This window comes from Psammomys obesus, unplaced genomic scaffold (genome assembly GCF_907164565.1).
Source record: "Psammomys obesus unplaced genomic scaffold, mPsaObe1.curated_primary_1811, whole genome shotgun sequence".
Classification (NCBI taxonomy): Eukaryota; Metazoa; Chordata; class Mammalia; order Rodentia; family Muridae; genus Psammomys; species Psammomys obesus.
Genome location: NW_026585626.1, coordinates 3193311 through 3215643, shown reverse-complemented (window position 1 = coordinate 3215643; position 22333 = coordinate 3193311). Strand labels below are relative to the sequence as shown.

Genomic DNA, 22333 nt, shown 5'->3' with positions numbered 1-22333 from the left:
GGCATCGGGCTTGCTTTTCTTACTGCACAGTTTTAGGCTGCTGAAGCTTAGCTTTGTGGTGGACAGCAAACACCAGGTGATGAATCTTTTTGCCCCAAATAATTTGCTTCTGCTGATGCACAGCTAGGGATAACTGGTGTTTGAACTCTCTCACTTAAGAAATCGTTCTTTTCCTAGTAGGCTAAGTGATTGGGTTGGCTACTGGAGCTCTGCTGACTTGGCCATGTAGCGGGTCTCTATAGCACGGCTGATGTTTTCCAGAAAGCAAGAACTGTGGAAATTTAGGTGTTTAATAAATACTGACACTGTACTGTGGGGGTTAGAAGCCTTCCACGCTTTAGCGGACAATGGGTAAGATTTTCAGCCTGAATTCTGTGGTTCTTGGCCTGAGTTAAATGCTGAGATCTCTGCAAGGAAGTATTTATTACTTTACTAATACTTACTCACTTGGCAGCCAGAATTCCAAAGCAGAGGCCCCAGGGCATTAAAGTCCCCCTTTGCCCTGGGAGTCATGGGAGAGACTGGAAGGAGCCCTCAGGTGAAGCACCAGCTGGTAGAGAGCAAATCTCTCTGAGGAGTTCACTGTTCTAGAATGAGTCCTGTTGCTGGGATAAAGTGCCCTGACCAAAAGGAGCCTGGGGATGAAAGGGGTTCTTTGGTTTACACTTCCAGATCACAGTCCATCATTGAGAGGAACCAGTGTATAGACCCAAGGCAGAAATCTGGAGGCTCTCTCCCTGGCTTATGCTCCGATAGCTTCCCTATGTATCCCAGGACCACCTGCGCTGGAGTAGGACTGCCCCCAGGGACAGCCCTCTTCCCACATGACAGGGTTTCACGTGTGTTAGCTCAACATTCTACCACTGAGCTAGATCATGGCCCACTCCTACACATAGCACAATATCTAGTAAACAAGCAGATGTGGATAAGTAGAGTCCAGTCTTTTGACAGTTGGACATGGAGTTGTCACTGCCAGAGTTCATGCTAGAGAATTATGTAATCAGATTACAAAAGCTAACAAAAAATAACCCACACTCATCCTACTTTAAACAAGTTTATGATTCTGTGTCAAACTGTACCCATAGTCGCAGGTTGGGCACTCTGAGAAACTTCTCAGGGGATAGAAAGGTTGGTGGTGGCTGCTCTTTGATTGGTTCTACCGTTTGACAATACCACTTTTACTCTACCATCCTTTAGCACTGGTATTCTTTAAACACTTGACTCCTGATCACACAGGGCTGTTGATATTGTAGACACTGAATCCCAGCTGAAGGAAAGAAGGCATTCTTAGAAAACAAAAAACAAAAAACAGTCTGTGATCTGCACCTTCTCCATGCCTGTAGCTGCAAGAGAATCGGGGGGGGGGGGGCGGGGGAATGCGGCATTTGTTTTTTAGTCCCTAAGGAGGCAACTGTAAGAGAATGTTAAATTGGTGAGGCGGCGAATAACAGCAGGTGTGTTAGTTTACCTATGCTGCAGGGCTTGCACGATCTTAACACGCCAAGTATTTTACAGTTAATATTTGATTTGATCTTCACTGCTGCTTTTCGGTATATGTCCTTTCAGTGCCCTCTCCCTTTTAAGGACTTGAAGAGGTCAATTAGTTTACCCAAATCATACAGAAATTCCTTCATAGTTTTGCCCGCCTCCCTCAGAGCTGTCACTAAATAGCCACCTCTATTTTCATGCAGCTTTTCTTCCACACACCTTCGCTTAACTTGGAAATGCTTGATTGATATTGTTTTTCCCCCATGGAGGCAGAGTGAGGGATTTCTGGCTCAAGAAATTAGGCCAGCATGATATATTTTCTGAGATAAGAAGAACATTTTTAATTTTTTTTTTTTTTTGTCAGGCATTACATAAGTTCCATCTTGGGTCGGTTTAGTAGGTGGTACCTGTCAGTCAGCGCAGTGGCTGGTAGAAAGTAGTAGGTGTATGCAGTGCAGAAGAAATTTCATGGGATTAACTAAAAGACTGATGATCACATTAAGCCAAACCAGTATCACCTGCCTAGACTCCTCTTTTCTCACAAATTAATGAGGTAACTGTTTTGTTTTGGTTTTTTTTTTCAGCAAGGCAGGAGAAATGGAGAGATGACTGATGAATAAGAGCGACTTTTCTGCTTACCAACACTGGTACGCAGCATCTAAGAGAGGCCAGATGATGCCCATTTCCTGATACCACAGGTGATTTGAACCTAGAGACTTGCCTCTAGTGAATAAAACAAGCAACAGCAATGAGAGGAAAGCCATGGTCAAATCATAAGCAGCTATGACCTCTACCTTCTTGGAAGACTCCTATTGTTTTCTTGGTTATCATGCCTGGGGAAGGAAACAGCCATGTTGCATATTCCCCTGAGGCAGTAATTATAGTCAGTTCTATGTAAATATGGTCAGTTCTCAGTGTCCATCATCCCCACAGACAACTGAAGTGGCCAGTACAACAGCCCATAAAAAACTGCTAAATGAGTGAGCATAGAGGGAGATCCTTCACCAGCCAAATGTTCAGACAGGCCCCAGCCCTGGTAGACAACTTGAGCTCAGCCTTTGTTAGTTCCTCAAGTAAAGCAGGACTCCCAACATGCAGATATGGGAAGGATAAATGTATGCAGTTCTACTGCTAGGTTTGTGGTGATTTATTCAATGGCAATAGATAACAAACTCAAAGAGTTAAGATGGGACATTCGGCTTTGTGGCCATGAGCTGGCTGTATGTCTGCTTAGTATAAGAGTCAAGAGACTGTTTCTAAAGAGATGACCTATTTGGCAAATCAAAACCAGCTCTGAAAAAAAAAAATTAAAAATAAAATAAAAAATAAAACCAGCTGTGAGAAGCAAAGCATTTGGCTCACTGGAATGAGACAGCCATATTTGGAGCAGACACTGAGCGGCAGCAGCTGATGCATGGGCCAGGCCAAGGTGCACTGTGGGAGCAGTGGCAGAACACGGAGAGCCAGAAAAACCCAAACATAAGCATGCAGCAAGGCTTTCTACAGTGTTGGGACAGTCAAATAATGATCAGGAGAGTTATCGATTATCCTTATCTCAACAAGTAAAGAAATGAATGCTTTTATCAGATGAACAAAAGGAAAAAAAAATCAAGATGGTGAGCACAGCCATTCAGGTTGTTTTGGCTCACATTTTGAGGGAGAAGGAAGAGGTCTATCTTGTGTGAAGATATGGCAGCAGGAGAATGAGGCAGTTGTTCAAATAGAGTCTCCAGTCAGGAAACAGAGAGGTGAACATTGGTGGTCTGCTTACATTCTCCTTCTCATCCTAGCCCCTGGGACATCACTGCCCACATCCAAGTGGATTTTCTTTTTCCAGTTAAGCCTGTCTGGAAACTTCCTTAAAGTTACACTCAGGTGTAGTCTCATGGCTAGGCTATGTTTTGTTCAGCTGATAATAAGCATTAGCTATATGTTCTCTCTCCCTTGAGTGGTCTGTATGTTCTCTTCAGGAATGACTTTGGGCTTCTATAATGAAGTACTAAAGCCTGGGTGGCCTAAATCACAAAATTCTGTTTCCTTGCAGGCCTGGAAGCTGAAAGTCTAAAGACAAAGCTGTCCTCAAGATTGTATTCTGTTGAAGCCTTTCTCCCCAGCAGCAGACAACTGCCTTCCCATGGTTTCTTCACATGCCCTTCCTCAAGGGTCAGGCATTCCTCTGGAGAGGTCAGAGAACAACAATCGTTGAGTGTTCTCTTCTTCTCCTAGGAGAGTCCTGGGGATTGATTGAACTCGGGTTGTCAGGCTTGGCTGAAATCACTTTTACCCACTGAGTCATATCATCAGTCCCCTCTTGTTCTTCTTATAAGAAAACTATTCCCACAGAGCTAATTAATGATCAGGCACCGTCTCCAAATATATTTACTTTAGGAGTTATGGCTTCCCTATAGGATTCTTAGGGAGATACAGCTCAGTCAATAGCACTTCAAAGCCACGAGGTGTCTATAAAAGGTATGGTCAGCTAGGATAGGAAGGTAGGCTGTTTTGTTTTGTTTTCAGTAAGATGCCTTTTCAAGGACTACTGCAATTTTTGGGCACAAAGCAAGCCTTCAATAAACACTCATTGATCAAAAGAATGAATGGCAGACTATTCTCTGATTCTTTGAGCTTGAGAAATCTGTGAGAACTGGCCAGGTAAACAGATGCTATTTTTCAATAAAAAGCATATGGTTTTCATAAAGTCCCTTTCCAGTTTTATTAGAATTATAAATACTACTGGGATTCCAAATCATCTGATGTGTTCACATCTTTCATATTTAAGGCAATAAAGCATTTTAAAGTTTATCAGGTATTTTAGACAATGACCTTGGGCATTGTCTAAAATACCTGATAAACTTTAAAATGCTTTATTGCCTTAAACATAGGTGTTTTTTTTTAAAAACCTGTTTTTGCAATATCAAAATAAGGTACCCTTTTTAGGAATGAAGTCACAAAATATAACCATAATTTTAAAAGGCAAAACCAAATTTTATCAATGTAAACAATTCAGTACTTTTAAAATCAATATCAAGTGTATTATTTTAATCTTGGCTGCCAGCAAGAGAAGTTCCTATATATAAACACATGGAGGTGCAGTTTTAATATTTTATAAAAACATAGTTTTAAACCTTATTATTTTTATAATCCTGGTTTTTAAAACAGGACAGAAATTGTGTGAAGTATTGATTACCAATATATTTAATAATCAATAAAATACTATATATATCAAGATATATAGAACATAGTTAACATATATTCAAAACAAAAAAACAAACAAAGTTATAAAACTTATTTTTATTCCCTTTAGCTGTAATTTCAAGGGAGGAACATCTTGTTACCTGTTAAATCCACTTTTTATGACCATAGAGTTGTGCAGTTTTTTTTTTTTTTTTTTTTTTTTTTTGTGAAGCTGCTGTTTTCCCTTTAAGAGCTGCCTGCTTGCACAGAAGCTTTAAACATTTCTCAAAACCTGTTTTAATCCATTTCATCAGTATCATCAACTTAAGTTTGGGTACTATAGGGGCCAGCATCCCATATATAATCTCAAAGGGAATTAATCCTAGCTGGTAAGGGGAATTCCTAACCCTATAAAGGGAAATGGAGAGAAGCATCACCCAGTCAGTGCCAGTCTCCAAGGTCAATTTCATGTGTTTTGTTCATCCTCTTTACCTGTCCTGAACTTTGGGGCCTATATGCACAATGCAATCTCCAATCTGCTTCAATAAACTTAGCTACATTCTGACTTACCTTTGACACAAATGCTGGCCTATTCTTTCCTGTTTCTGTACATCTTGGCCAAATCAGTGGGCTGTCTTGTGGCCGCCTTGAGACATGCCAACAGAGCCTGCTGGTAGACTAGGAGATGTTCCTTTTCTGCAGCCCTGTTGTAATCCCAATTGGGCCCCTCTTATAGGGAAAGTAATCATCAATATGGGATCTGTAGTTGCAACTCCTGTAGTTTTTGGGACATTTTTATGCATCTCTGAAATAATACGTCCCCACTCCTCTTGGTAAACAAGACTTGTAAAAGCTGCTGGCAATCCCCCCCGGGTTGGCTGGTGGGTAAAAAGCAGAGAACTTGGGATTCTGAGTCTCCAGTTAAACCTGTGATGTGGCAAAAGGCCAGTAATGACGAGACTGATTGCCATTAGCATCTGGAGGGCCCCGTGTCTCATAAGGGAAGGACTGTGGAATCTGCCTCTGGTTTCCCAGAGGGAGAAGCTGCATGGAGGCTCTGGGTCCTTGGCGCTGGGCCAGATGGTGGTTCCAACCTGAACAAAGGAGCAGGAGTTGGTTGAGGAGTGGGAGGAGGAGGGGGTGAAAAAAATATTTCCATGGGAGTTCCATTCTGCAAAACAGATTAAGGGGAGTCGAGGGAGCCAGGGCAGTAGCCTCTGGTTTTGGAGAGCCTGTGAAAGGAGGATTGTTAGTGGGGGTCAGAAAACGCTTAATCCATGGAGGTGGATGAGTCACCAGGTCCTTCCAAACTACAATATATGGCACCTGGTCTGGGTGCTCACGTGCTTTCTGAAAGACTATCTTCCACCGTTAAGACAGTGGGAAGGTGGAAGGTTCCTTCTGGTAGTCAGCCCACATTGAAGGTGGGCCATTCCAAGCTGCAGAAAGTCATCATTTTTCCCTTCCTCACATCAACTGAAAGACCATGATGAGCTTTAGCTTTAACCTCTCCAAAATGAGTCAGAATCAAGTCACGAGGTTTGGAAGTATTCTGTCCCATATCGTCAGTCAGTCTATTCGTCAAGAGAATTCAAGAGAACGCAGAAGAAGTAAGGAGAACAATTTCAACAAATAGTAAATCACTCATGCACAAAAAAGAACGGGCCGTCTCAGACAAAAATGAAATTAAAGGCAACAACTTACAGCCTATACCTGGGCTAACATCCCGGGACAAAAACTGAAATCACAGAGATGAAAACAGCCGCAGTTTTAAACAAAAGTAAAATCAAGCATTCTCAAGTAGATGCAAAACCACAAACAATTCATCACAAAAATTAAACAGTAACTCTGGGCATAACACCAAGAAAAAAAAAAAACAATTAATCACACTTAATCACACTTAATCACACACAGAAACCAAGTAAAACTGAAAACCTGGACTTCTCTGCCACAGAAGTTCCAGAAAACTGATCCTCACTCCGGTTCCCCTATCCCAGAAGTTCTGAGGAGGCAGAAACAGATCCTCACTCTGGTCCCCCTATCCCAGGGGTTCCGAGGAGGCAGAAATTCCAGGGCAACAAAACGTCTTTTGAAGCCTCCCTCCCCCACCACAGCCTGGGCCCCGACACATCTGTCATACCTACATCTGGCCAATCCCATAAGCACCTCGAGGCTTTTCAGGATAAGAAAAAAAAAGAATAAAGACAAACAAACATTTAAAGCAGACGGACAAGATAGAAGGTGTTACACTTACCTGCGGGACTAAGCTTTCTGGATCAGGAGTCCTAGAGGTCTTGAGGCATCCCGGACGAGCCCCCAAATGTAATGCCAGGTTCATGGGACCCTCAGAGACCACCAGGAGACTACTCGATGCAATTGCAAGAGAGCTTTATTACGAGAGTGATTAAACTCGGGACCCAAGTCTCACTGACGCAGCAGTAGAGAAGTGGGACCCTGAGCTCTGAGTGAACAGGATTTTTAAAGGGAAAGTCTGTGAGCAGGGGGTTTCCATGGTAGCAAGCAGGGGGGCACAAGCCTTGGCATTACAGAATTGGGTGAAGTGTAGCAGGGCAGGGTGACCATTTCTGCAGTACACAATCACAATGGCTAAGGCATATAATCACAATGGCTATTTTTCTAAACCACATCTGAAACATTGGGGAGAATTTTCCCACCCGATTCTCAACCGATTCCCATTGATTATTGCCAGGGAGTTTATCTCTATTTTCTATGAAGCATTTATTCTCTTATATTTCCTGGAGGCTGTTGCTAGGAGAGTTAACTTTGTTTTCTGCCAGATGTACATTCTGTGATATTTCCTGGTACCTGAATTCAGTTCCCAGTCAAGATCTTTATTTCAAAATGGAGTTATATTCAGGCTAACTTAAACTCTTCAGAGACAGGCTCAGTCTTTGTATGGGCTGTAGATCAGAGTAGTCTCGTCTATGTGAACATGAAAGACTGTCTACAGTGTAGAAAGTTCAGCCTCACGTTTTAGCTTAGAAAAATCTCACAAGTATGTATGCTCCCTCCGAGGTTGATCAGTGTAGACCTCATGGTTGTTGATCCTTAGAAGTAGAGCCATTTGCCTGCAGGATAGAGTGAACAGGAGTGTGTCTGGTCCTCTGTTTTTATATCAGCTGTGCAAATGGATGCTGAAGACAGGCAGATGCTTTTTCAACTTGTAGGCACTTATGGAATTGGCTAGTATGTAGGCTGGGGGGCTGTAACTCATGTTAGAGCATTTACCAGAACCACGAGATAGTTGTTCAGCATCATTGATCCATGTTAGGAAGGTGAGGACAAAGCTGGATAGAAAGGGCTTTTGCAATTCTGAAGAGCTCAGAGAGATGTAGTGATAGTTGGTTATGCCAGCATGCGCCTTTAATTCCAGCACCTGGAAGGCAGAAGTAGGTGAGTCTGAAGCCAGTCTGGTCTACACAGTAAGTCCCAAGCCAGCCAGGGCTACACAGACATAGACCCTGTCTCAGAAAATAATTGTTGGCTAGTAGATATTGAAGCTGACTTGGATGAGGCATCCACTTTTCTAGAACCAAAATAGACAGTGCCTGTGGACAGTACAGGCTGAGAATTCAGTCTTTGAGTAGGCAAGCGGCTACTCAAGGCTAGCTTCTCCAAGATGTAGTTTCTGATAGTGAGATGTATATGCAGGAGATAGACTGGGGAGTCTTTAGTGTCTGTACCTGTGAGAGACTAGAAAAAAAGTAAGGATAGACTGAGGGAAAGCTTGAACTGAGGTGCAGAGGCCCCAGTGAATTCCATGGGAGCTCTGGAGCAAGGGTAGCCCATGGCATGGTCTCCCTCCACTCTGACCAATCACTGCAGGTAGCCTATGCTGGAAAAGGCAGTGTAACAGGACATGGGGGACTCCTTTGGGCTTAGTTCAGAGTCTGGCCCTTCAGTGGCAAGTCCTGAGTATGAATGCCTCTACTGCAAAGCAGAAACTCGGATTCATGCCCAGCACCCATTCTAACACATCCGGTGACTCTCTTGAGTGTGGAATTTGGGATACATTGTAGAGGCAAGTATATGTCATGCTTTAGGAATAAAAACACTTTACAACAAAACACAGTCTGCTTGGAATGCCCATCATCTTAGTGATGTTTGCAACTCGCCATGGAGGCCCCATGGTTCTACATAAGCCTAAGTTTTCAGACCGAACACTTTAGTAAGAATGGAAAATTATGCCAAAGAGCCAAGGGGAGACATCTGAGATTCCAGAGTGAAATATTTCAAGCATGTTACCTGATTTTGAGTCTTCCTTTTTTTTTTTTTTTTGCCACCAAGGCACCATCCTCCAGAAACTCCACTACCGTCTTTGAAAATAGCAGGGAAATGAGTTTGAGAGAAAACATTTTGCTTGAAATTTTCCCTTAGTTTGATTGCATAAATCTAAGAGGAGAGTCTGCCAAGAGTGCAGTGATGCTTTGCAAGGTGGCTTTTGGTAGGGACACACTGTACCAGCAGCTGAATGAGTCTTTTCCTGAATAACTGACTTATCATCCTTTATAACCTGCTCTGTCCCCTGCCTCTGCGCCAAGGCCTTCCAAGTGACTTGAGGAGGGAAAAGAAAAGTCTTCGCTTTTTTAGATCCAGTGTGTAGGGACAGTACCTGTTGACCGCAGATGCTGAGAACTCAGTTTGGGTAATTAAGAGTGTCCAGTTCCCATACTGCAAAGTGTCTGTATGTGTGGAATTCTGGCTTTGGGAAAAAAACATCCCCCATTTGTGCTGGGACTCATCTGATGGGATAATGTTATCTCCCTGGTGAAAACTCTTCTAATTGTGATGATAATGAATTCCAAGATGCTCTAACGTAGCTCAGATAAAACTAGATCTTCCTGTGGGAACATGCTTGACCTTGATCAACTACCTCTCTGCCATGCTGAAAACACCCTTGAGGTTATTAAAAAAATGACCAGCATTTCCAAGTTCAACACCTTTACTCTTGCCTCCCCAGTGCTCCTCGCTTGGTACCGCTATGGCTCACTCAGCGTTCTCTTCAGTTCGAGTACACGGTGTGACATTTAGTGTTGGCAGCTTGGAAGAACCTAGAATCTCCCAGGTGACCTGGCACACCTGTGAGGTTACATTTACCCTCTAGGAACACCTATGAAGGGGCTACACTGCTTAGGTTAACTGCGAAGGGTTTCCCACCAAAAGTAGGCAGAGCCATTTCCTACGCTCCAGGCCTGTACTGAATAAAAAGGGAAAGCTAGTTGAACACAGGTATTCGTTGCTCTCGCCTTCTTGCTTTGGGTGCTATATGACTGATCGCCCCTGGCTCCTGCTACCCTGACCCCCTGCAGCGATGGACTTGCAGTCTTGAACTGTGAACCCGAGTAAACCCTCCCTTGCTAAGTGTCTTTTGTCAGGGCATTTAACAGGAAGGAAATGACGCGGTGGCTTCTCTTCTCAGCCTTGCTGTCCTGAACCTCCACTCTGGTTTCTGGTCTCTCATTGAGCTGTTGCTGTTTATCACTGTACTTCACAGTCAGCATTTGGGGGCATGTGTGTGCTTGTGTCATTCCCACCCAAGATTTAGTTCCCTAAAGTGATGGGAACAGTAAGTGCTCACACGCTGAAAGCTGAGAGTCAGGCAGTATAAGTGTCTCTTGGGGAAACACTGTCTTTGTGCTTGCATTCCGGGCTTTCTACTGAAAAAGCACTCTTGGTTTTAAGTGAATACTTGCACAAGAGATGGCTGGGGCCCACTTTCAGTGTGAAGACCTCCCCAGCCCCCGCATACAACGGTGGTTCATTCCTTCTCTCTCCTATGAGGGTTCTATTTTGACTAAAGCTAACTTTCTTGGTATATCATTGGTTAAATAAATCTTATGCTTGAGGATTCAAATCTAGACACAAAATGTATACGGCTCTCTGGAGAGGGCTACATGTTCCTGCTCCGTCGACACCTTCCCAAAGGCAACCCTGGTTATAATTCCTATCAATCTAGTTCTTCCTAAATTCTTTTCTTTGTATGTATATGACGTGTGTGTGTTATTTTTCTATGAGAGCACACTATGTCAGAGATCACACTTGTGGATGCCAGAGGGCCACCTTTGTTGTCAGCCCTTGACTTCCATCTTGTTTGTGAGGCAGGGACCCTCTTGCTGTTTGTCGCTGCACTGGGTACTCTGGTCTAGCTGGTCTGGGAGCTTTTGGAGGGCAGGAATGCTCCTGCTTCCATCTTCCACCTTGTGTTGTCTGGGGTTACAGGTATGCACCACAGTGTCCAGCTTTAGCATGGGATCTAGGATCCAGGTTGAGGTGTTCAGGAGTTCTTGACACGTGTTTTTACATGCTGAGCTGTTTTTCTGGCCATTTAGCATGATTCTCAACTCCCCAACTGGAACAATGTGTTAAGTAATATATACATATATATGTACATAATACATGACACACATATACGTTTATATAAGCTTATATTCATATACATATATTTATATTTTAAATTTAAATATATTTTTAAAATTAAAGTATATAAAAAGTATATATGTGTATATCCAACAGTATCTTCAAAATGTGTTTATGCTGTGACATGCATTAGCTTTCTAATTTGTTTGTTCAACATATGAAGGACGTTTGAGTTGCAAGTAGTTAACGGCTCCTGGTCACTCTGTTCCAGGCGTTATCGTATGTATTTTTAAACTGATATGCGCACTCTCTTGTGTGTGCTTCAGAGTGGAAGAGCCTCGGGCAGCATGCACATGGGCCGGCGGTTACCGCCCAAGTGTCCTCAGATGAGCATTGGTTCTTCACACAGGCCTCCCCTGCAGCCTTGCCAGCCCCTCCCAGCCCTGCACACTCCATCTAAGCCACTCCGCAGCTACAGGCCAGGCATGCTCACCTCTGAGGTTCGTTCCTGACTGCCAAGAGTGGATAGGGAGCATCTTTTACTGGTGGTTGTCTCATGGCTATGAGTCATCGGGTAGTGGAGGTGTGTGTGTGTGTGTGTGTGTGTATGGGAACTGCCCCGTGCAGGTTAATCTTTCAAAAGAAAGCATTGTCTGTCTTTATGACTGGCTTCTAGAGCGGTGGATTTCAACCTGTAGGATGTGACCCCCTAAAGACCATTGGAAAACACAGATATTTGCATCACCATTCGTAACGATAGCAAAATCACCCTTACGAAGTAGCAACAAAAATAATTCTATGGTTGGGGCTAACCACACCATGAAGAACTGTGTGAAGGGGTCGCAGCTTTAGGAAGCCTGAGGACCACCGCACTAGAGCTTGGCCTTAGGTCATTTAAGCATGCCATGCATACTATCTACGTTCTCCCAGGACAGAATTTTCTTTTTGATTTTCCTCATCCTTGTTCTGTCAGTGGGTGGACGGAAGCCCTGACTTCAACCACACATAGTAAGACAATCTTTTAGATTCTGCTAGTCTTTCTTTTGTCTCTTTTAAGGTTTCTCCTTCAGGGGATTTTTCTGCTAGTGCTTTTAAAGAACACGGAGGGGAGATGTAAAGAGATGCCCTTAGCATAGTCGAAATGGCCCTTGGGACCAATACGGTTGAACTTGACAGTAAAACATCCCTTTGAGCCCCTCTTATGACAAACCAACCCACCTCTCCAGACTTAACTCAAATCACTGCTCCTTCATGGGGCCGGGACGTTACCAGCTTCCCTCTCGGTTCATAAGGAAGAATGCCAGCAGGTTAGTTACACACATTGGTAATGACTTAGAAAAACTCAAAGCTGCGTTCCACTCCACCCTTGACCCCCCCCCCATCTCAGGAACGCGCGAGTCAGGCAAACGGCCCAGGAATGACACTGCACAGACGTTCATTCACCAGATATATTTGAACTCTAAGCTCTTTGAGCTGTACACGTGCACAGATGATTCAGTTGGTGGAAACCTTCCCCTTCCCCTCCATCTAACACATTTCAGACGTAAAAGAGTGCTAAAGAGGTTTTTGCACAATGTGCATTATGGAAGCGTTGAAGCGGTTTTGACTTTCACAGTGTTGGGAGGTTCCACTACTTCTCCCTGTCTCCCCGGGGGAGAGCGCCCCCTCCCTGCTCCCTGTGCTCAACCTATGGAGAGAACCCCTTCATCTGCAGCAGGTTGACATTGACACATGGTGATTCAGTTTCCTAAGACTGGGCCATCCAGAACACTGAGTTTTTAATGCACACACAATTTAGTAATGCCAGCTGTTAATGAATTGGAAATTTCTGCTATCACCATTTGAAAACACAAATATTTTCCAAATCTCTCACTCATTTAGATTTTTTTTTTTTTTTTTCTTCAGAACCTGCATCCTGAAAATTAAGGTGGGTTAGAAAGCCAGCCTCTGGCAGGTAGTTGATTGCTGTAACCAATCTGTCTGCACAGCTGAGTTCAATGTTTCTGCCACTAGAGGGCATCATCTCTCCACTATTTGTTTTGTTGATCAACGAAAAAACCCAAAACCTTCCGCAACAAAGTCAAGTCAAAGCTTTTGCTTATTGTACACTCCTCAGATCTGATTTCGAAAAGCAGACTTATTTTCCCGTGGAAACGCAGGATTCCACAAGCAATGCTGTCCTCAGTTTCAACCATACTGTTCTGTATCCAGTACTATATTGCTATATTCACAGTAGAACGGACTTTAATTTTCTGAGTCTAGGTTTGAAGTTTCTATTGAAACTAACATACACCTTAGTCAAGAAAACCACAATAATCCCTCCATCGGGTGCCTGTGTTAGTGTTCTTGTGTGTTTTTCTGAGGCTTAGGTCATGAAAGTACTTGCCCATTCTGTGGTAAATGGTAAATTGCATCCAAAATTACTAGTTAATGAACAGGAATAGATGAGGCTTGAAACATGGAGCAGGAAGTATGGTTCTGTAGGTGTATCTTCTGTAATGCACTTTGGGCTAGAGAAATACAAAAGTCACACGTAACAAACACGAGGAACTTTTGAGCACGTGGCACTGGATGAGTGGGGCTGCCCTCCGCTTCTCCACCATCCTTTCGTGCTCTGAGATGCTCAGCTGTGTCTACGTTCTGGGGGTTGTCATCACCCAAGTTGTTTACAACTGACACTTGGGTCTTTGTTTTAAAAACAGGTGGGCTTGACAGCAAAGAGGTTGGCTAGCTGGTTATATATTGGCATGAGACATCGCTGTGCCTGTTTACAGCTCAGCATTAACTGTAGTTGCGTGTAATAGTATCAGATTATCTACGTTAGAATCAGAACGCATTCAGAAGCAACACAGGTATGATGTCCGTAAGCAGCTAATGGTTGAACAATCACTAAATTAAAAACAAACAAACAAACAAAAAAAAAACCCATCCAGATTTGTTTTTAAAGCACAGCTCAAACACCTGTACAAATATACAAAGGCGGGAAGAGCGGGGTGGGGGAGGGGGGAACAATCGTTCAGACATCATGGGATTTTTTCATAATAAATAGGTGTGTCTGAAATCTGTCTCTGCCACCCGGACAAGCCTCCCCAGTGACACTGGGACTTCCTATGTGGCAGCGGTGTTCAGAATCTACTGAGGAATCTCTTTGGGGCCAGATTCAATTTTGCCTCCAGGAATTTGGACAGAGCTCTATGACGTATTGCCTCAAACTGATAATGATTCCCAGACTTGTGAAGCTGAATGGTGTTGGGACGTCCCCCGTTCTGTACAGGACACGGCTGGGACACCGTGAGTTGGGGGGGGGAGTACCCTCAAATCATCAAAATAAATGCTGGTGATCCTGGGAATGTCGGGATGTGGAGGACTGGGTGAGACCAGACTAGGGTGGGGGGGATCTCATGCAGTCAAAGTCAAGTTTACTTATGGTCCTATGTAAGTGGCCAGGAACACACACACACACACACACACACACACACACACACACACACACACACAGGACTGAACTGGAGCAGCTCACCAGCAACATCAATGCTTGTCGTTACTGATGTCTCTGGCTTGGATCAACATGAGAGAACAGAGATACAGGCTGTGCTAATTGTTTAATAAGAAAATACTACCTTTTTGTTTTTTTTTCTCTAGAACTTTCTAAGTGATGGACTGCAGTTAATGGGTATGAGTTGACTGGGAGACATATCACCTTTTCCTAGCCCTTTTGTCCGAGAGGCTGAATTACAAGGAAGGAATTGCAAACAACCGAACACCCAGGGGGTTAAAGGCAATTAATTTTGTGGACGAACGACAAGGGGGAGAGAGGGTGGGAAGCATGGTAAGAGGAGATGCGTGTTCTCATGGACGTGCTCAGTTGGACACGGAGGGTGGCGGGCCGGGGCGTCGGGTTTGGATGATTTTTGGCTTTGGGGACGTCTTTGGATCCTCCTCTTCCTCCATGTCGCTGTCACACACGTGCACGACAACACTCGGTGTAGACTCAGTCCCCGCGTGCAGCTCGTACTTCTCTCCTGGAAAGCAGAAGGCAGCAGGTGAGGGAGGGGGAGGGATTCTTCATGTAGCCCTGGCTGTCCTTTAACTCATTCTGTAGGCCAGGCTAGCTCCAATCACAGAAATCAGCCTGCCTTTACTTCCTAAGTGCTGGGGCTAAAGACATGAGCCACCATACCTGGCTAAGGGAAGGATTCTTTATTATTATTATTATTATTATTATTATTATTATTATTATTATTATTATTATTTATTCTCTCATGTATTACATCCTGACTGCAGGTTTTCCTCCCTTCTCCCCTCCCAGCGCTCCCACCATCCACTCCCCAGTTTCTCTTCAGAAAAGGGCAGGCCTTCCTCGGATATCGACCAAACATGGCCCATCAAAAAGCCGAGGGGGCTCCCCTTGTATCAAGGCTGGACAAGGCAACCCAGAAGAAGGAAAAGGGTCCCAAAACCAGGCAAGCAAGTCAGAGTCAACCCCTGCTCCCACTGTTAGGAGTCTCTCAAGAAGACCAAGCTACACAACCATAATATATGTGCAGAGGGCCTAGGTCAGACCCATGCAGGTGCCCTGATTTTCAGTTCTGTCTCTGTGAACGCCTATGAGCCTAGGTTAGTTGATTCTGTGGGTTTTCTTGTGGTGTTCTTGTCCAGAATCTGCACTAGTCCGAGCATCTTCTCATCCTGCATGTGTGGCTTGAGGGTACATGTGTGTACAGATGCACACGTGTGCATGAGTATGCGTAGCCCAGAAGACAGTCTTAGGTGATTCCCCTCAGGTACTTTTACCCTTTCTCGTTTCTTTCTTGTGGCTGTGTCGAAACGGGGTCTCTCACTGTCCTGGAGCTCACTGTGCAGGCTAGCTTAGTTGGCTAGCAAGCTCTAGCCCCTGTGGTACAGCCTCTTGTGTGTGGGCTCCAAGGAGAAAACTTGAGCTCTCGTGCTTATCAAGGGTGTGGAGGCACTTTAGCAAGGAAGCCATCTTTCCAGTCCCTGTTTACAATCACATCACCTCCCACACTTACCTGTCTGTTTTTGTTTCACCTCAGTAAGTGTTTCCTGAGCATCTCTCAAGATCCTTTCCATTTCTGGCTACACAGTGTAATCAGACAATATCTGTGCTTTCACAGCCTAGACCTGTACAGGGATTTTAATCCAGCAACATGGATACTCTGGCTGGAATACAGGTATGACCTTAGCACACACCTTTAATCCCTGTGGGTGGAAGACACACATGCCTTTAGTACACACTTTTAATCCCAAACAATAAAGGCAAAGTTAGTTTTAGGGAGGAAGCAGCCATGTTTGAAAGTAATGTCTAATTGAGAGACAGACAAAGTGACCAAACCGAGAAAGATTTGACAGAATAGGATAGGCCCAACTCTCACAAGGACAGGAAAGAACAGAGAGGAAAGAAAGCAGCACATAGGGAGAGACAGAGGAGGCAGTTTTACTGGGATAGTTTGACACAGATTGAAGTGAGAACAAGCTAGACACAGGTGAAGACAGAACAAGCCAGAGATTGAGAAAGAGCCAGAAGATTAGAAAAGATTGTTAGAGTTAGTTTGATGTCAAGCAGGGCAATTCAGTCAGAAGCTGAGAGAAGCCAGTTTGAGTCAGTCAGATTTCTTGGAAAGGAATTAGAGATAGAATAGCTGAATTGAACCAACCAGCTGGAGTTCATAAAGAACTAGAAAGGATGAGCTTATTCAGCAGTACATCTCAGAGGCTGAAAACATTCTAGGTCTAGGTGAGATTGTGCAGAGCTGAGAAGCTTCCAGGACTAAGCCTAGGTTAGCATATAGCCTTCAAGATACTAATCACAATAAGTCAAATAAAAGATACATTTACAGAGACCAATAGAATCAACAAGATCTCCAGGTACAGGAGCAAGAGGAGGTGGGTCTATAGCTTGTCACTTCTCCGTGACTATTGGTATGTTCATCTTTCCCCGAAACCCCACCCCTTACTGCCCATCCTACATGACTCAGCAGAAAAGACTTCAAAAATATTATCTTTCCACTGACACCTCAAGTCTCACTAGACCAAGTTCAGATGCCCTTGAAGATTCTGTCACCCACCACTCATCCTTTCCCTTGAGTTCACCCATTCCCTTTTTGTTCTGTCTGAAGGACTTGCCTGCTATCTCCTAATCATGACGGCTACATTCTTCCACTCCGTCTATTCGCTGCTATTACTTGACATCATCTCCCCTCTCCCTGAGAGTTCCTTAAATCCTGCCCTCCTTCCAGGAGCACAACCTGGAAACAACCTTGTCCAGGAATCTTGCCTCCTGCCCTAGGTCTGTTTGGAAAGAGCCTCCACTTGATGACTAGTGCAAATATTGTCATTCCCCTGACAAGTTGTCAGTCATTTGTGCCACTGTGCATATACTGTAAATCAACAGTAGTAGAACAGAAAATTTGCAAGGCGTAGACTTAGGTTTTGGATGCTGACACTGAAAACGAGGATCCTTGATGATGTAGTAGGTATCAGCATAGGGCAGCAACCACCTCTGCTCACTCTGTCATAATGGAGAGTGTGTGTGTGTGTGTGTGTGTGTGTGAGAGAGAGAGAGAGAGAGAGAGAGAGAGAGAGAGATGTAAAGGTCATGCAACCTAAGGCTGATATGGCCAGCATGAACATACAACTCATCTTTTGGCAAGAAAGCTATCCTTGTTGGAGACAAGATGGCATTCTGTAACCCAGGCTGTCTTGGAACTCACTTCGTAACTCAGGCTGGCCTGGGATATGTGATCTTTCTGTCCCAGTCTTTCAAATGCTGCTATATCTAGCATACTCTACCATGCCCGGGTATCTTTCTCCTTTTTACCCTCCTCCATTTCCCCTCCCTTTCTTCCTTTCTCCTTCCTTCCTAATTCCTTCTTTCCTCCCAGTCTTCCTTCCACCCTCCCTTTCCTTCTTCTCTCTGTTCATGTCCTTCTCCCTCTTCTTCCCTTTCCCTCCCTTCCTCCTCTCCCACCCCTTCTCATTGCAGTGAAACTTGCTGAGCAAAGCTAGCTTTTATTAGGTCTTTTCTTTGTCTTGGCTAAGGTAACAAATGTTCCTTCCAGACACTCCTCCTTGCATCGTATTCACATCTTTGGAATGGAGGAAGCAAGGCCCAGAATGGGACCGAGTAGCAGTGGGGTCCTTCCGGAGCAGCCTCTGCATGTGGGGGGCGGGGGGAGCAAAGCATTTTCAGTTATGTTAATCAAGCCAGACTGCACAGTAGTAAGGGATGCTTTCTGGCTGTGGTCCCATTAAGGCTGACATCTCATTGTGCTATTTTGAGAAACTTTGTTACTCTCAAAATCCTGCAACGCTTAACATCTGCTGAGTGTCTACAAAATCAAAAGAAATGGCCTTTGCCTTACTGGATTGGATTTTTCTTTTTTTGGCTTTTCTTTCCCCTCGGGCTCAGTTAATTCTTCCACCAATGACGGTTGACGTCAATGCTGTCACCAGGCAAAGGGAACAACTGGGCTTAGTTGGGAACAAAGAGCTTGTGTCAAGCCTTATCCACCCAGGGTGGGGACAGTCTTGCCATGGTGCAGTAAGGACAGGACATTCAGACTAGTTTCTTTGACAGAAAGAAATAAAGAAAGAATTCATCTGTCACCTGCTCGTTCCTTTGTCTGAGTTAGATTGTTCTATCGCCTGTGTGCAGAAAGGAGGTCAGGGCCAAAAGCCATCAAAAAAAAAAAAAAAAATGCACCAGTCAGTGTTTTCCCTTGACCTCTGCTGAGACACATGAAAAACTGTCTAGTGTGGGCAAGAGTCAAATGCTCATTCAGGCCACTGACACTGACCAAGGCTTGGCTGATGTCCAAAATAGGTGCCAAAGTCCCGTCTCCTCTGTTGTTGAGTGGGTAGAGTCAGGTGGGTGATAATTTCCAAGTTCCTGTGGTATGAAGGAGGGACTGCGTTTCAGGCAAGATGCCTCCTGTCTGTAATGAGCAGGGTTCTGAGGGATGCTAGGTGGTAGTGCCTTCCGGTGTAACGGACACAGGAAGCCACCACGGTGCCCGCTTTGGCTGAGCCTCTCCTGCCCCTTCTCTGGACTCGCCACCAAGATTACAGAGTTTGTAAACCCTCTCTGATGAAGGCAAGAAGAACCGTCCTGAGACTTCAGTGCTTTGGAGACCAGTCCTGAACATGTGACCTGATGGGAGACAGATAACATCCCTGCCTCAGAAACTGTCAAACTAGGGCAGTCTAACCTTGTAGATGCTTTGCACCTTCCGCTAATGTGGGAGAGTCTTCCTCCTGCACACCGATCGCCTCATAAGGAGAGTACGCTTCCAGGTGGGCCTGACCCCGGTTGAGGGACTTCTCTGTAAGTAGCCATTCTTTTCCAGGCTCACATATCTAATGTGGGCTGTACTATTGCCTCGTTCATCTGTGTTTCCTTTCTATCTACCTTGTTTTTCCTCAAGAGTCTTTCAATCACTCCTCTAGGCTTCTCTGTGAAAATTCTTAGAGCCGGGCGCCCCTGGATTCCTTTCTCACAGACCACACTTGATCAGTCTCAGGGCTCTCCTCTTTCCTTCTAACATCTTCTAGGCAGAGACCCCCACGCCCCCGCTGGGATCCACTTCCAGCTACCTGGAGCACTTGCTGTTTTTTTCTTCACCACAGTAACTAATCTTAAAACGACAGAGGGAGTCGATACCTTATCACATACTAGCAATATGACTCAGAGGAAGTTGTATAATGTGTCCAAGCACTCTCAGTGAGAGGGTGTGAGCACCTGAGTTCCTAGGATACAGGGAAGTAAATTCACGGCGACTATACAAAGCTTCCCCAAGATACATGATATTAATTACAGGGGAGAATGTCACTGTGGTCGGCCCTGCCCGGATAATCTCTGTTTCCTATATGATGCACTAATTATATGACATTTAAGTAACCAAGCAGTAAAACAATTGCAAAGACTTTGACCCAGTGGGTCACAAAGAGCCCTAAGAGCTGAAAGACAGGCTGTTTCCCACAGGTCAGTGTGTAGCTGGGCACCATGGGACCTGATCCCAAAGACAGACCCACTCTTCCCCCAAGTCACCGCTCTCCATTTTCTGAATTGTTATTGGTAAATCTCTCTCTCTCTCTCTCTCTCTCTCTCTCTCTCTCGCTCTCTCTTTCTTTTTCTTTCTACCCACATCCACACCTCTATGCTTCAGGTCATACAGCATGTAGAAGACGTAATCCAGATTCAAACTCACACCTGGAGTTTTAGCTGTCATCCCAACTTCATGGTGGATATTCATTATAGCTGGGAAAGACCAGGTTCAAGAAGCGCAGGGCAGAGAGCCCTGAACATTTAAAATTGCAGCCATTTAGTAACTGCCTAGTCCCAAAATGTAAGATATTAAAAAAAAAAAAACAACAACATTCATTTATTTTATGAGGATGCTTGGATGTGCACGGATGTACTCCCCCCATAGCATGTGGCAGTCAGAGGACAACTTTCATAAGACCCTCTTCTCCTACCACGTGGAGCCTGGGGATCGAACTCAGGTCATGTGGCTTGGCAGCAGGGACTTTACTCGCTGAGCCATCTCACTGGCCCACCTCACAGGATGACGCAGAGCACAGATAGAGCTTACTCTGAAATACGGTAAGGGGGACTGGAATTAAAGAAGCATTTCAAAGAATTCCAGTTGTCTCTAAAGGTTTTTCTCTGATTCCTTGGCGTTTGCACGGGTTTCGATTTAATGTTGGTCAACCCTGGAAGAGAGCAGTGTGCTCTAGTCCAGGCTGGTTGTCCCAGTGTCACCATCGCTGTCGCACTCCCTCCTGTGTATAAATGAGAAGTCTGAGTGGTACAGGGGTCGGTGTGTTAGCAGCTCCTGATAGGAAAATATCAATAATTTGAATGGCTAGCATCCCCCTTCTCTGGCTTGCTTCTGAAGGCCCCGAAAGAGATGAAGAGAGGGAAGGAGCAGGGAGAGGAAAGTATTTCTAGATTTATCACAGAAAGCTATTCGTCCCTCTCAGAGCTTTCTCCTTCATGCTGCATCGTGGTGGCCATTTATCTCCAGTTCCTCCTGAGTCCTGTAGGATCCAGGGAACTTTACAGTATGTCTTGAATAGATCGAGGGCCTGAATTCATGGCACAAAGATGGAGGGAGGAAGGACAGATGATCTAAGACAAGAGGTGATTTTATGCTGTTACTCAGCAGCATTGAAGTAGGTGCACCAGTGGACCATGCTGAGAAGAAAGGGCTCTTTCACAGGTGTGCCCCTTCAGGGAAAATCTTGGAGAGGAACTAGAAGCCATTGAACACCTGTTAGAGGACCAGAGCTCTGCATCCCCTGTGTGCAGAGCCATGCTTGGAGACCATGCTGAATGACAAGAAGGAATGCTGGCTGCTGCTCATGCCTGTTATCAGGGTATAGCTATCTTGGAAGATGAAGTGAATCTTTGTTCGATATTCATGCCATACACCCGAAATATAGGTTCTCAGTTACTTTCGAAAAAGAATCTTCCTTACCTCTGACTCAGAGCTTGGCACAGATATACATCCTTCTGAGTTCCATTAATTAGTGAGAGATATTTTCCACTTGAGGGAAAGTGTGTGCTAAGCAGCGACCGCAGCAAAGTGTCTTTACTATGACATGTTTTGATAGAGTAGAATTCAGTGGGGGTGGGGTGGGGTGTAATCTAAATATAGCAGACATGGGCAATTTGAGACTGAAGTACCATTTAAAACTCTCCTCCGCAGTTAACTAAAATTGATCTCACTAAGCAGAGCTAAAAATAGCAGGAGGGGAGAAGAGAATAGACAATGTTTTCATATCTCCCTGTGGGCATTCTCGGTGGCAATGAGCATGACCTTCTGTGCCCTCCAGAGAGCAGAACAAAGGCTGGCACTTCTCATCTGCTCAGCTCACCCTTTCGTTTAGCTGGGTGGCATTCTATTTGCCGTTTCTGCTCACTGCTGTGGATACACTGCTGTTTGCGGGGCGAGGATTTTGCTTTTTCTTTCTTTCCTATTACGTTACAAAAAGAATTTAGCCCCATACCGCTGCTTCTCAAACTAGGAGTAGCAGATATCAGGAAACAAATAATTCTAGCTTGTCAGCAGGTCAGAAGCCTCTGGATCAGCGTTGAAGGAAGCACAGGAAGCCATGTTTTCACACAGACTGCGAAAACCCCATGATCAGAGCAGAAGAGAGCTAATTCTGTGCTGCAAGTCCCAAAGGGCCATTTCAGTGAAGCAAGGGTGTACCACACACAGACACACACACACACACACACACACACACACACACACACACACACACA

General features: G+C 44.7%; 1 protein-coding gene across 3 annotated transcripts in view; it reads right to left on the bottom strand.

The window, feature by feature from the left end:
• Window positions 1–12474: 12474 nt before the first annotated feature.
• Window positions 12475–22333, bottom strand: part of Rcan2 (regulator of calcineurin 2) — a 204764-nt gene continuing 194905 nt past the window's right edge. For all 3 annotated transcript variants that reach the window (XM_055612322.1, XM_055612314.1, XM_055612332.1), the window contains one exon: window positions 12475–15062. In XM_055612322.1, the coding sequence (XP_055468297.1) occupies window positions 14902–15062 (161 nt within the window). In that variant the 3' untranslated portion in view covers window positions 12475–14901. The remainder of the gene's footprint in view (window positions 15063–22333) is intronic.